Below are 15,027 nucleotides of genomic sequence, written 5' to 3'. Positions count from 1 at the left end.
AGGAGGAAATTTGCAATCAAAATTTAATGATGGACTTATAAATATGACCAAAAAAAAATATTCTCTCTCCACTCTAGAAATAGGATCAAATGAAGTTATAAGAGACTAAATTGACAAAAATTAAATTTAAGGGACCAAATCATAACTGATGCAATTTGACGGATCAAAGTTTTATTATTCTCAAACCAAATGTGCGGGACTTGTCATACATGGATGTGGAACCTTTTTCTTTTAATTTCTCACTTCAACTGTATCCAAAAAAAAAAATTCGGAAACAATATCGTTTAATTGGCAATGCACAAAAAATCTTTATTTGAGAGCACATCCTCTACTGTTTAATTTAAATTTTCAAAATAGTTTCTGTTTTATTTTAAAATTAATTGATTTACTATTAAATTAGTTATTCAACGATTACAACATGAAAACTTAATTTGTAAATACATCTTCTATTATGACGATAGTATCTCAAAGATAGTTTATCATTTCTCTAATTTTATTTTTAAAACTAATATTTATGCAAGATAATTGCATAACACAAACATTTAGGTTTTTAGATTACTCAGATATGTGTTGTTTTTTATGTTATATAATATACATACATATATGTATGTGTGTGTGTGTATATATTTGCCCAATATATACACACCACATATATACACTTTTTTTTGGGATAAAAAAAAAAACACACACACACACACACGTTATGCAAGCAACATTGGAAAGGATGATTCAACCATGGACCTTTTTGAGTAGCAGCACCGTAAAGGTCCAGAAGATGGCGCTGCAACTTTTTGTGCCTCATCTTGTCTAGCCTCGTTCAGTTCGTTTTGCATCTTTTATCGTATGTGTCTTCTTTATACTTGTATTTCACAGCATTTTTCATCTTATTTGTGAGCTCACAAGCATGGTTTTTCTGTATCCAAAGCCTTGGCTTTGGTTTTACAAATTCTATGGGATATTTCTCAACCAACTGATTTCCAGATCTTTGGAAGTCAGGGTTACCATTGACTCGTCGCTCCTTTCTACCAGTTTATTGGGCCTTTCTTTGGGAAGGTTACTTATTTCTTTCTAACGAGCCTTAAAATTATGCCATACCTGTTTGCTCAAGAATATTTCGATGTATGCTATGTCCTAGTGTTTCAGTGTGTTTTTTTTTTCCTTTTGTATGTCTCTTTTGTCTTCGTTGGACTTTGCTTTTTTGTACTTTTAACTGTCTTTCGCAGCCAGACTTTGTGCTTAGGCTCTAGAATCTGTTCTGAGGGCCTTTTAATTTGTAATGGTTTTACTTAATGTTAATATATTGACTTATTATTAAAAGAAAGGAAATTTTATTACCTGTCTTTTTCTTTTTCCATTTCCAATTTCATGTCTATGCATATATACTTATATTTGCAGATTTTATCTTTAATTAACTCTGAATCTGTATTTTCCCCACTATTAAAGAGCACATCCTTCCCTGCTTAATTTTCATTTTCAAATTTTTCAATATTTTTTGTTTTATTTCACAAATTTATTGAATTCCTGTTAAATAATTAGTCAATAGTTACAACATAACACTTCAATTTTAAAATAAATCTTCTCTATATAATCATGGTATCTCAAAGATAGTTTATGATTTCCCTAATTTTTTATTTTAAAAACATATTAATTATGCAAGATTAATTAGCATAACAAAATATAATTGTTCACAAGTTTTTGGATTACTAACATTTATGTAGTTTTTTATGTTATAATACATATGTATATTTTTTTTGGCCAATATATATATATATTATGCAAGCAACATTGACTAGGAAATGTTCTTAACTTTTTTTTTTTGGGAGTTTCCAGGTTTTATACCCAAGGAAATGGGCCATCTTGTTAAACTTGAATTGTTCTCTTTGCAAGGAAACAATTTGATTGGACCCATTCCTTTCAACATATTCAACATTTCAACATTGACATACTTAGGCCTTGCTGCTAATTCTTTGTCTGGCCTTCTCCCATCGAATTTAGGAATTGGCCTTCCCAACTTGAAAAAATTATGGCTGCTTGGAAATGAACTAACTGGACAAATTCCAAACAGCATATCAAATGCTTCTAAGCTCATTTTGTTAGATTTGTTGTTGAAAGAATTTTGTTTTGTATGATAAATAGGTTATGGCTATAATCAAATATTTTCTATATATCAAGGCTTTAGGGATATAAATTTTACATATATCCCATGCCGGTCACACCTTAAAGTTTGGGGTGTGACAATATTTTTCTGCCAAATTTTCTTTTTAAATATATAATATATAAAATGATTATAATTATAGTGCAATGTTAGAGAAGTCAAACTTATCAATTAAACACTGTCTTCTAAACTTTGGCACTGGGTTGATGATGCAATCAACTCGAAACACGTACATCGAAGATGAAGGAACAAGAGGAGTATCTTGCCAAGAGAGACGTGAAGTGTCCATCGACATCAACATCATCCATGGACCATCCTTTTATTTCTTCATGAGCCCACTTCTGATGTAGACTCCACCAGCACTCACAATGTCATCGAGAATGTCCACAACATCGCTCGCGATGGCATCACCGTCATTCTCACCATCCACTAGCCTTCCTTTAGAATCCAGCTCCTTCTCGACCACCCCATCATCCTCGACTTGGCTGGAGCTTGCTGTACCTTAGAGATGGCGAACAACGATCGATGATGGGCAAAGAACGAGCACACACCAGAGAGATTACACCAGAGAGAGCACATGGGAGATTGTTGTTGCTGGCTGCAGTTGAAGATGGCGAACGGTGAGGATGATGATAGATCTGAGGTTTGGTTTGAGATGGAGAGCATGAGATAGCAAGACAGGGGAAACGAAAAACATAAACGTGAGGTTGGTCCAAAAAAAGAGAATGAGAATATTGTAATGGTGACAATTGATTTTAGAAGCTTAATAAGGCAACTTAGTGAAATAATCATTTTTTTCTCTCAATGATCAATTACCACAAAAAACTTGTGTTTGGGTCATTTTGTGGAAAATCAATTTTTTCACTCAAACATCGATTATTTATGGTAATCCAAACACGCAGTATAATGATGTTAGGTGAATTGATTTTTCATTTCCAAATTGGAAAAGCGACTCTACGAACATAAGAAAGGGATATTAACAATTTGGTCTCAAAAAAATAAATTAATGATAGTTAGGTCCTTGATAATTTTTTTTACAAAGTAAATTATAAATATCAATTTAACCAGTTATAAATAGAAATTTATGTTATAATCTAAGAATTATATTTGTATTTAAATAATGACTTGCTATTGAAGCTCCTAAATTTATAATAATCTGAATTGATATTGTTAACTTATTTTTCAAAAAAATTTGTCAGGGATTTAACTATCATTAATTCAGTATTTTGAGATCTAATTGTCATTCTTTCCATAAAAATTAGCCAAGTTCATGACCAAAAAAAAAACAAAAGAAAAAGAAACTAACCAAATTAAGCCAAAAACTATACACTAGCGGTTATCGTCTTGTTAAAGTAGATACTTTAAGAAAAATTACATTTAAATCTCACAAAAAAGATTTTATTATCAACAGGTCCCATAAAATACACAGATTAATGCCAAATCTCAAATTTTATACATTTACAACTTGACACAAGACATTTATATTTGGGTTACCGAGTTATAAATATATAAGATTTGGGACTTGAGAGCATTTCGTACATTTTATTAGACTTCTTGATAATAAAATCTCTTCCATGAGACTTATGTATAATTTTCCCACCCCTTTTCTCTAGGGAGAGAATTTCTGGCTTTCGATTTTGTTTACATGGGTATTTGATATTTTTTTTACTTTTTTTAATCTTAACATTTCGCAGCACTAGTTTTTGTTTAATAATCATTTTATTATCTCTCTTCCACAAATTTCTATAGACAGAGACACCACTATTTTCACTTCAGAGACATTGAAAGGATGTCAAAATAGCCGTCATGGTTATTCAAGTATATAAATACATGGATGAATTAGACCCTAGTCAAATAAGCTATCTGAACTACATTCTAAAGGACAAACATGCATGGTTTAGCATGAAATTAATTAATCCTTTTAATTTTTTAGGCAGTGACATTTTAGATTACTCAATATGTTAAAAGAGATATATTTGTACAGCTATAATTCAATTTTTCCCAATTATGGAGCTTAATGACCTATTTAACAACTTATTCTGGCAACAGTTTTCTATCTTCTAAAATAAAAAAATAAAAACAATATATTTAGTAATGTGTTTTTAAAAAGTATTTTGAAGAATAAGAAAACAAAATATTATTTTGGAGAATAGAAAAACAGAAACATATTTTGGATGTTATGGGATTATTGTTTTGTAGAATAAAAGAGAATAAAAAAACACTCATTTTCATTATTTTTTCTCAGAACATGTTATATAAAACAACAGATTTTAGAATAATAAAACAAAAATAATTTCAAACAAAACCTAAATTTCATAAAATTCCAAATGAACGTACATGAGGGAAGATGTTGTTTTTTTTTTTATTTCAAGAATTTTGCTTTGGTTGAAAATGACTCATCATTCAGGCCTTGCCAATGCCAACATCAGTTTCTTATAAACTTTCATGCCGATCGACATAGACATAGTAATGTGTGAAGGAATGTTAATAAAGAAATTCTGTGCTCTCTGGCAAAAATCCAAGAAATGTAACTTTAGTTTGATCAGTTAAATCGGTTTTCATGTTCCAGTTCGAATTACAGATGTTATTGGGCTCTATGATGGTCGAAAGAAGTATACTATATATGACATGACTGAATTGAAATTGATGATGTCCTCCCCAAATATTTTTCCTGAATTATTTTAGGTTGATCCCGTACAATGCACGGATTTTACATGAGACAAATGAGAGAAGTAAGGGGTAGATGAATTCATGAACATTAAGATTCGTAAAGCAAAATAAAATAAAATAAAATAAAATATCTGGAAAATGGAAATAATGTCTTTTATTTGGTATTTGTAAATGTTCAGGAAATTTAACTCTCAAATTTCTTTCCACAAAATGGTATATAATTAAATGTGGTAGAATTTAAATGTGTGTATAATATATTAATTGCACATTAACATTCTCATCTACGAGATAATCTTTAAAATATACATCCTACCTTTTGTAAATTCCATTGATATTACTGTTCATTGTACAGTGAAAACACTGTTTTTTACAGTATATAGAAATATTTAATTAATATTTTTTTAGATTTTTTTGATAATGTAACACAAAAATCTTTTCTAATGTAAGTGGGTGAGGTCTGCGTATAGTTTTATATTTTTATGTTATCGTATTCTTAAAATTAATTTTATATCATATTATATTATTATCTTTTAATTTTTTTACAGATAATAAATTGTATGTTTTATTGTTCACAAGCATCCTTCTATTAGTTATACTTCTCTTTTTTTTTACTTAAATTATAGTTTAATATTATGACTTATTAATCAAGATTTTTTTTTCCTTTTTATAAATAATTAAAATTTTAAAATAATGTTTTATGAAATAAAGAAAAAAGATAAATATGAGGATAAAATTTATTATCATGTTAGTTTCACATACATGACTTTTATTTCTTTTTTCTAATTAATTCATCATATATTATATTAACGCATTTAAATTTAGTGTTGGATAAAGTATATTTTAACCCTTTAATTTTATAAAATATTTTTTAGCCCTTTAACCTTATTAATTTCATCAATAAAATTCCAAATATCTTTTTTTGGCAAAAAAAATACAATCTATTGTTACTATTCAACGATTATAATAATATTTTATGCAATCTAAAATTGGTGAATTTTGCTAAAGAAATAAAAAAATGAAATAATTATAATATATTAATATGTTATAGCCTACTAAAAATAGACCATATATTAAATACATTATAAGAACGTCATATTTGATATGAAAATACAAGAAATAGTAGGAAAACAAGATCAAATGGATACTAACTTTGCATTATTCAGGAGTTAGTCAATTATAGGAAATCAAATGAATGAAAGTTTTTAATCATTTGAATGAAGGAAATTAGCCCCCTTCTGCTAGAACTAACTCTTGTTGGTTAACAGTTCTTCTCTTTAATTAAACAAATACTCTCGTATGGATATAAACAAAATAAGATCATATTATTCATACACAAAAAACTGCACCATTCTATTTATAAATTATAGCAATCCATTTAAAATAAAATTTGGATTCTTTAACGAGTGACTTTAATAATAAGAGTCATTTATAGTTTTGGATTTGTTCTCATTGTTCATTTGAATCAATTGAATCAATCTAACTGGATGAGAATTGAGAAGCTTCTCCAATGAATACATTTATTTTGAACAAAATCGACTAAAATGCAATTTAGTTTTAGCAGATCTGGACTGGATGGCTGGATTGTCAAAAGAATTGTTCACAAATATTAATAAAAAAAAGTTTATGTTCAATTTTAACCACGAAGACAATTCATTGACAATAACTATGTGTCTCTTCAGAGGAATGAGTAGATCAAGTCAGGGAAAATTACAATATCGGAGTGGTAAATATAATATGTTTGTGTGTCCTATATACATTGATCACATTAATTAATTAATTTAATCGTTTACAATACTAATTTGGTATAATTGTGTCTTAAGTGATCAATGCTGTCCCAGTTTAAAATAATATGAAAGTAAATTTCATCAGATATTCCACGTTTATTCATCCTAACATCACCCAATGTGCCAGCCTTGATATTTCCGTTGAATTGCTTTTGTGCTTCCTACCTGCTTCAAATAATCAGGCACAAAAATTTAAGAAAATGTGTTTAATTATGATTTTGAGGCCATAAATGAGGAATAAAAAATGAAGAAAATGTGGAGTCGTTGTATTTGATTATGATTTTGAACGAAAATCAAGTCAGAATTGCCATTCAAACACTCTCATTGTTGTTTCAACTCAGATTCCCATTTTCAAAGTCTGAGGCTTGAGTAAAAAGCAACGCGTGTAGACTACTCTCTCAGTCTCTATATAAAAGATATATTTAACTAAATACCACGTATCAATGATTTTTTAATTTTGCTCTTAGTAATATCAAGTAATATCATGGCGATGGTAGGTAAAGCACCCAATTAATATATTTTTTTTTCAAGACAGTAATAAAATTGTTTACTGATTTAAAAATATTATGACGCTTCATATATTTAGGTATAAAATAAATATCTAAAAAAAATATACTATATATAAAAACAGGGGAGTAATCAATACCATAATCTCGCTTCGCAAACACGAAAATTCGAGTTGACCACCAAAAAATATAGTGCAGGTTCGAGTTCTATGTTCTCCACTCGTTCCATGACAAAATTCTCTTTAAAAATTACATTCACAATGTAATTAAATATTATTCCCTCCACAAATTTATAGGCATATCATGATATTAATAAAATTCATTAAATACACTTTATCATTTTATTTTTAAGATAAAAATACAAACTGTTAAAAATGTCTTTCATGCAATACTTTATTTGTGAAATAATGTTAAACATAGGCAATCTAACGTGGAAGATACTGTTAAAAACACATCATCAATGATATCTTATATTTTGAAATGAACTCTAAAAGTGTCTTATAATTTATTATTGAGAGACAATAAAATTCATCAACAGTTTAGCATGGCAAAATGACAACTAAAATTATAGTCATTTTGGCTATGTTAGGTTGTCATTTTTTGGTTAAAAAAAAAAGGTCGTCATTTGTTAATGAATGTTGTGATATTTAACTGAGAACTTAAATGTAATTCTTCAAATTTTTGAAATTTAAATTCTTAACCTTATATATTTAAGATGCTTATTTCCAATATACTTTCTTTGGTCCTATTTATAAAGTAGAGAGAGAATTTTTTTTGTTCTATTTATAAGTTACCTTATAAAATTTTCCCATTTGACTTCCATTGGATGTTGGAATAAGAAAATATATTATTAAAATATATATATTTAATAAGGGTAAAATTAAAAAATTATTAAATTTCTAGATGAATTTAATAAGTTTTAAGGTTTTATTTAGTTTCGGTGAAACATATTGGAAGTACTTTATAAATAGAACCAAAAGAGTGATCAAAGCATGAGTTTTTTTTTATACATAATAAACTTTTATTATTAATATTATTAGCACTTTAAAATCTATTTACTTTTATTTGATTGGGTTAAAGTATGTTAAAAAATTTTATAATATTTATATATTTTATTTTTAATAACTATAAAAATTAAAAACATATCAAACCTGGACCATCTAGATTAAATCTAAATGGTTTAAAGGGAGGGGCGAATGCAAAAGGAAGCCACCTCACACTTCTGATAGGACTATATATATATATATAACACATAACATATGATTTTTAATTTTTTTTTACTATACGTGATTACTTATGTATATAATAATTAAATCAACTGATTGCAAAATAAGAATGAGCATTGAATTTCTGAAAAAAATGAGTATTAGTATTTTAAAAACTAGGGTTGAGATGCATTTTTATTTCTGAATTTTTTTAGGAGTGCTAGATATCTTGTATTGATAAGTGAATCAATTTTCTCTTTAAACTATTTTTCCAAGGAGAGAAAAATCTCTTCTGTTAATCTGCTATTAACTTTGTCATTTTTTACTTATATGGCATTTTTATGGGGCTCAAGCACAGTGATAAGTAAGATTCTAAGCATGTCTTTTAGTATTAATTTATGCCTAAACTCTTTTTTCAAAAATACTGGCCACCTTTTAAGAGTGTTGAATACCTTGAAGTTTTATTAAAATAAAATTTAATAAATATTACTAAAATATTAAATATTTCCATATTTAATAATGACAAATATTCTTCCAAAATTTGTAAATTATTTTTTAAATAACAGCTCAAACTAGTTTTTCACAAATGTATAGGTGACTAACTTGTAATTTTTATATATCAATCATATTTTTAACATTTATTAAGTTCTTTAAATTTTTATGTCATTTTCTGCAATTTTTTCGGTCTACCAATGATCTTCCCCCAAAAATATTGCATAATCTAAATTTAATACCCTCTATATACTACACTGTTGGGGGCACAATCATAACTCTAACAGATCAAGAACAATATGCCAACAAATATACTTATTTAGAAGATATTGTCTGCCCTATTAATGTGTTACAAAAAAGCTACTTAACAAGAAACTAATGGAGAGATGCAGGGGAAAATCCTTTTATTAATTTAGAAATTCATTCCCTTAGTTGTTAATACAAAATTACAAAATATAAAAACATTATAATATTAAATTGGTTGTTGCAATATTTTGTTGGAAGATTGTTTGCTAATAAACAATATTATAGATAAGGACATACAAAATTTAAAGAACTTAATTGATATTAAATATATGACTGATATATAAAAAATTACAAGTTATCTATAAATTTTTAAAAAACTAGTTTGACCTGTCAATATTTAAAAAATAATTTATAAATTTTGGATAAATATTTATAAATAATAATATTTAAATTACTAATTTTACCAAAAAATATTTAAATTATTAAATATTAAAATATTTAATATTTTAAGCATATTTATTAAATTTTATTTGAACAAGACTTTAAGGTATCTAATGCTCCTAAAAAAAGATTCATGGTATTCGGCATTTCTAGAAAAAGAGTTCAAGTGCAAATTAACATCAAAGAACATGATCAAAATCTTATTTATCACTACGTGTGGGTCTAATGGACATGCCATGTCAATAGAAAATGATAAAAATTAATAGCTGATTAATAGAAAGGGTATTTTGCTGTTTAGAAATATGGTTTAGAAAAAAAAAATACTCATTTATCAATATAGGGTGCTCAATGCTCCTCCAAAAAAAAATCTAAGAGTAAAAATACACCTTAATCTTACAATATATGCATGAATAAAAAGCTCAAAGAAACTTATAATTATAATCTTTATTTTTAATACAAAACATCATTGGATGAAAACAAAAAGCCCCCATCATCCATAAATAATAAACTAAAACAAAAAAAAATATTTTTTTCAGTCCTATTGACAAGATGGAGAAAAAAGCTTTTTTTGTGTTATGTATAATTTATGTCATTAAATTTTTATCCCAAATTTTCTTTTTTCTCTTTATTAAATGTTGGTGAGAGAAAATATATTATTAAAATATATATTCCTTTCATTTAATATTATGAGATACTTTTAACCAAATTACACCTTTAATAAGTTAGTTAATTATTTTTAAAATTACACACTTTCTTTATATTTAGTCCTATTTAATAATGTATCTCCAATAAAAAAACCTTATTAATTATCCCCTTAATTAAGAGTATCTTTTAGAAAAATAATATTAATTACATCTTGAAATATTTAAAATATCTTATATTTTTTAATATCTTACCTCATAAAAATTTCTTATGGTTTTTTAATGGAATGATTATATTTAATGGAAATAAAATTAAAAGTTTATTACAATTTTGGATATAGACGATGGGTTTTAAAATTTTTCTTAGTTTTGGTGAAAGTAAATTATGTTGAAAATAACTTATATATCGGATAAGGGAAGTACCTTGCTATTAATTTTTAGGTGAATTAAATTGGGGCTTATCAGGACATGTTTTCAAGGTTAAATAGCACTTGTAGAGGTATATCGATCAACCAACAAGTTCAACACATTGTCAGGGACTTGATCTCTAATTGTATGAGTTACTCTTTTGAACCTATTTATGGGACAAAGAGTACTTATTTTAATTACAGGATACCTCAATAATCATTTGATATATCTTATCTTTTTCCTCTTATTAATTGCTAGAAAAGTTATTAAATGATAGAATATTTTAGAGTATCTAAAATAAAAATAAAATTTAAAAACTTTATGATTTTTCAATATAAAATTTTCCTCAGTTTCAATAAAAATACTAGGAGAGTAAGGTATAATTACAACAAAAAAAGATATATACTAAACTTTTAGCACCTAAACCAACTATCCTGTGAATTCCAAAATAGAGGATAGATATTACTAAAAAAAAAAAAGAATAAAGAATAGAAACCCGCATTGCATCTGGCTGCCAACTGTCGCAGTCCTAACAAGGCATATTTGTAATTCAAATCTTAGAAGAAAACAAAGTCAAAAGGTCAGAGCATTTTCCCTGATTGGCTGAACAAGATGTCATGTCACTCGCTGGTCGTCCTTCTACTTTCATTTGATTTGATTCATGTTTTTCCATTTTAGTCTTGTACTTTCTTGTTGGTCTCACGGTTCAAATCTGCCCCAGAAACTAACCAAAGCATAGAAATTCAAGAACCCAGTTTAGGCGCTCATTATTATAATGAGATCTGAATTATTTAAATTTTAATATGAATAGTCCAGATTCAAATCATAATTATATATTATATTTTTTAAAATAAAAATTTATAAGAATTATAAAATAATTTTAATAATTTTTTTATTTTTAATATGGTCTAGATTTAATTTAGAGGATTTAATTTGATATTAAAAGTTTTATATGGATTGTACAAAGTACATCTAAATAATTAATATATATCTATTATAAAAATTTTAATATTAAATTAAACCCTTCAAATTAAATCTAGACTATATTAAAAATAAAAATTTTATTAAAATTATTTTGTAATTTTTATAACTTTTTTTTAAAAAATATAATATATAATAACGGTTGATCTGGAACCTAAATCAAACTCAAAATTCAATGATCCATTCAAAGTCTTAGTCTAATTTTGCATGGAAATTTCCTTCTCGTGCTTCAAGCGGACCCGTCCTATAAGAATAATAGGGTATCATGCTACCACGAAAATCAAATTAGCAAAACAAAGTCTTTGAGAAATTGTAAGTACTTTTGCTCTGCGTGTTTCAGCTTTGATTTTAATGCTCAGGTTTAGATCTTTGAACCTTCATTAATTATACATGCCTTTTGGCAAAGTGTAAATCATTTCTCTCATCTTCTTCTGTCCCTTCACTTCCAAAGAGAACTCTTCTTGGTTCCCTTTATCCCTAGAAGGTGACGTTTATGCTTTGAGCTTGAGCGCTATATTTATTTATTAATATGTTTTGAAGTTAATCCTATTTGCTTTTGTCATTCCTTTAGCTAACAACATGAGCAACGGTTTGATCCCAAGGACTTACATGTCGGCTTCCACAGCTATAGAGGTAATGCAAGACAGAGGACTTAATGCAGAGGATGATTGTTTTGGAGGAGTTATAGTTAACGTGGAAGAGCCAATGGATTCCATGGTCTTTTCTTCTCTGCTAAAATCATCAATGTCAAATTGGCAGGAACAGGTAGATCGTCAGGTTTTTTAACTATGATGCCTCTTTTTGGTTGAATAGATATGATTGCTTGTTAGCCGTAGATAAACAATCAAAATGGCTTTAACAGGGAAAGAAGGGAGTGTGGATCAAGTTGCCCATAGGACATGCAAATCTTGTTGAAACTGTAGTGAAGGTAAATGCTGTTGCTGCATCAAGACAATGTTTGGTATACTGAAAAGTGTTTTCTAAGGAGGAAATGAGATGGGTGCATTTCACTTTTTTCCCCCAGAAAACACTTATCTACCTATACAACAATATTGCACAATAGTCTGGGCTAATCTCAAGATGTTGGCCTGCAAATTATTTGGGTCAAGCTGAGATTTTATTCTGATCTTTTTCTGCAGGCTGGATTTAGGTACCACCATGCTGAACCGGATTACTTGATGCTTGTGCATTGGATTCCCAACACTGATGATACTCTTCCTGCAAATGCTTCACATCGTGTGGGGATCGGTGCATTTGTCATGAATGACAATAGAGAGGTATTCCTTTTTGTGTTTCCAGTTTCCATTGGGTCAACATTTTGCCTTGCTTAACACTAGCTAACGAGATCATGCTGTGCACATGGTATAAACTTTTCTGTCAAGAAAATTGAAGGGAAAAAAATACAAAGCTTAGCTTTGAATTTTCTTTTTGTTTTTTGTTTTTTTAACTTGTAGTGAGTACTTTGAGCCTGTTAACTGTATATGAACATGAATTCCTGCATGGTACTTTTTTTCTCAAAAAAAAAAAGAAAAAAAAAGTACAAGTGAACTGTAAAGGCAGTGGCTTAATACATGTTCTTTTAAACATCTTCAGCTTTAATGTAATTGTCCACATATAATGATGTATGTGGGAAAATATTATCAGTTAGAATTCTAGACTCACTAAGCCTTTAACTTTGGGATTCGCAGCGATTCATTGGCAACTGAGGAAAAACAATACATTTGCTTTATCTAGCAGAGCAATCTGGTTTTTTTAAGTTTTCTTATATTAATTGCCTAAGGACTTCTACATAGTGAAAAAACTTATTTTCCGCAAAGAAGATCAAATCTTTTCCCTTTCCAAGTACCTGGGTCAGCCTTCATTTTCTGATTATCGACCTTGTTTTTTGGGCTGGAAATTTCTATTTAGTGGTTTCAGAGTGTATTCTTGTGATTTATTTGAAGTACCATAGTAATGAAATTGTTTTGTTTCATGTCATAGGTGCTTGTGGTTCAGGAGAGCAATGGTTGGTTCAAAGGTAAAGGTATATGGAAGTTACCTACTGGGACTGTTGAGGAGGTAGGTATTTTAAAGTCCAATGTTGATGAATTATTTAATTTGTTTATATCTTTTCCTGTACATAATTTGGATTGCACTTACAGGGTGAGGATATTTCTACTGCTGCTATTAGAGAAGTGAAAGAAGAAACAGCAGTAAGCATACGTACCTAGACAATCTATTAGCTTTTAAAATCTATATTTTTGGACTCGTTTGAAGCCTAAGAGCTCTCTGCTTTAATTCTTCTCACAGATAGAGACAGAATTTGTTGAAGTTTTAGCTTTCAGGTAGGACTAATGCGTCTATTTAATTAGTAAATTTACATGTTAATCAATAATAATCAGTTGTCAAGGCACAAAGGTTGAATTATTTTTCTCTTTTTTATCTCTCTTGCATCAGGCAAAGCCATGAGGCTTTCTTCCAGAAATCAGATTTGTTCTTTGTTTGCATGCTACGACCACGTTCCTTCAATATTCAGACTCAAGCCTCTGAAATTGCTGCAGCTCGGGTATGCTCTGTGCCCTATTAATCTATCAAAAAATTTTCAACTCCTATTCATTTTCTTTTAAATTCATGAAAATGTTTAAACGATTTCAACTTTTATTCACTTTTCTGATTTAATACCTATTGCATTCTTGTTTCTAGTCAATAAAAGGATGTATGCTTGTAAATTCATCAACTCAACTTGTGTTTTCATCATGAGAGATCCTTGACAGACACATCTCATTTTTTCATTTGAGGATGAGAAATGTCACTCATATCCCAATATGACAAAAAAGTGACAAGTAGTTACAAATAACGATAACAAGGACATAATAGACATTGCATCTGGTAGATCATATTAATTAGAGTCTGATGTAATTGCCCTTTTGATTCATGCAGTGGATGCCAGTCGAGGATTATGCAGCCCTATCCTTTGAGAAACAAAACTTAGGCTTCAACTCGATTACGAAAATATGCTTAGAGAAGTTGGACAGGAACTATACTGGCTTCTCTCCTCTACCTACAATTTCATCTTCTGGCAAAAAAACCTTCCTGTATTTCAACAAACACCATGCTAACCACTTGTTTGCTTCCAAAAAATCACCAAGCTTGACGTGTAATTGCTGGTGCTATGACTATGAGACCTTCGTGGATTATTAAGTTCTTGCTTGCATCATATAGCTATCTATATCTTCCTAAGTTTCCTCATTCTGTTTCATCTTCTTTCTCTAACCATCTAATAAAGGACTCTGTTTACTTATTGTTCTATTTTCTAATCTCTGTAGATGTAATTCTTTCTCATTGTAGTGATCAAATGTGTTAATGTGATTTTATTTTATATACTTTCAATTCTTCAATACTTATGTAAACTTTATATTATATGTGCTTTTCCTTCTCAACCTCTCAATTAAATCCTTGCTCCGCTCCTAGTGGTTTAATATTAATTTTAGTGTTTTAGGTGGTTAATTGATGAACCTC

At 28.5% G+C, this 15,027-nt stretch overlaps 1 protein-coding gene across 1 annotated transcript; it reads left to right on the top strand.

Moving 5' to 3' along the window:
* Positions 1–12,108: 12,108 nt before the first annotated feature.
* On the top strand, positions 12,109–14,709 carry LOC129286416 (nudix hydrolase 7-like). Its single transcript, XM_054922377.1, has 8 exons — positions 12,109–12,294; positions 12,392–12,457; positions 12,669–12,806; positions 13,510–13,587; positions 13,671–13,721; positions 13,819–13,853; positions 13,966–14,074; positions 14,449–14,709. The coding sequence occupies exons 1-8, from the start codon at positions 12,109–12,111 to the stop codon at positions 14,707–14,709; spliced, it is 924 nt and encodes a 307-aa protein (XP_054778352.1).
* The last annotated feature ends 318 nt before the right edge of the window (positions 14,710–15,027 follow it).

Source organism: Prosopis cineraria, unplaced genomic scaffold (assembly GCF_029017545.1).
Source record: "Prosopis cineraria cultivar Desert tree isolate PC_DT_omini unplaced genomic scaffold, ASM2901754v1 PC11, whole genome shotgun sequence".
Taxonomy (NCBI): domain Eukaryota; kingdom Viridiplantae; phylum Streptophyta; class Magnoliopsida; order Fabales; family Fabaceae; genus Prosopis; species Prosopis cineraria.
This window is presented reverse-complemented; position numbering and strand designations above follow the sequence as displayed.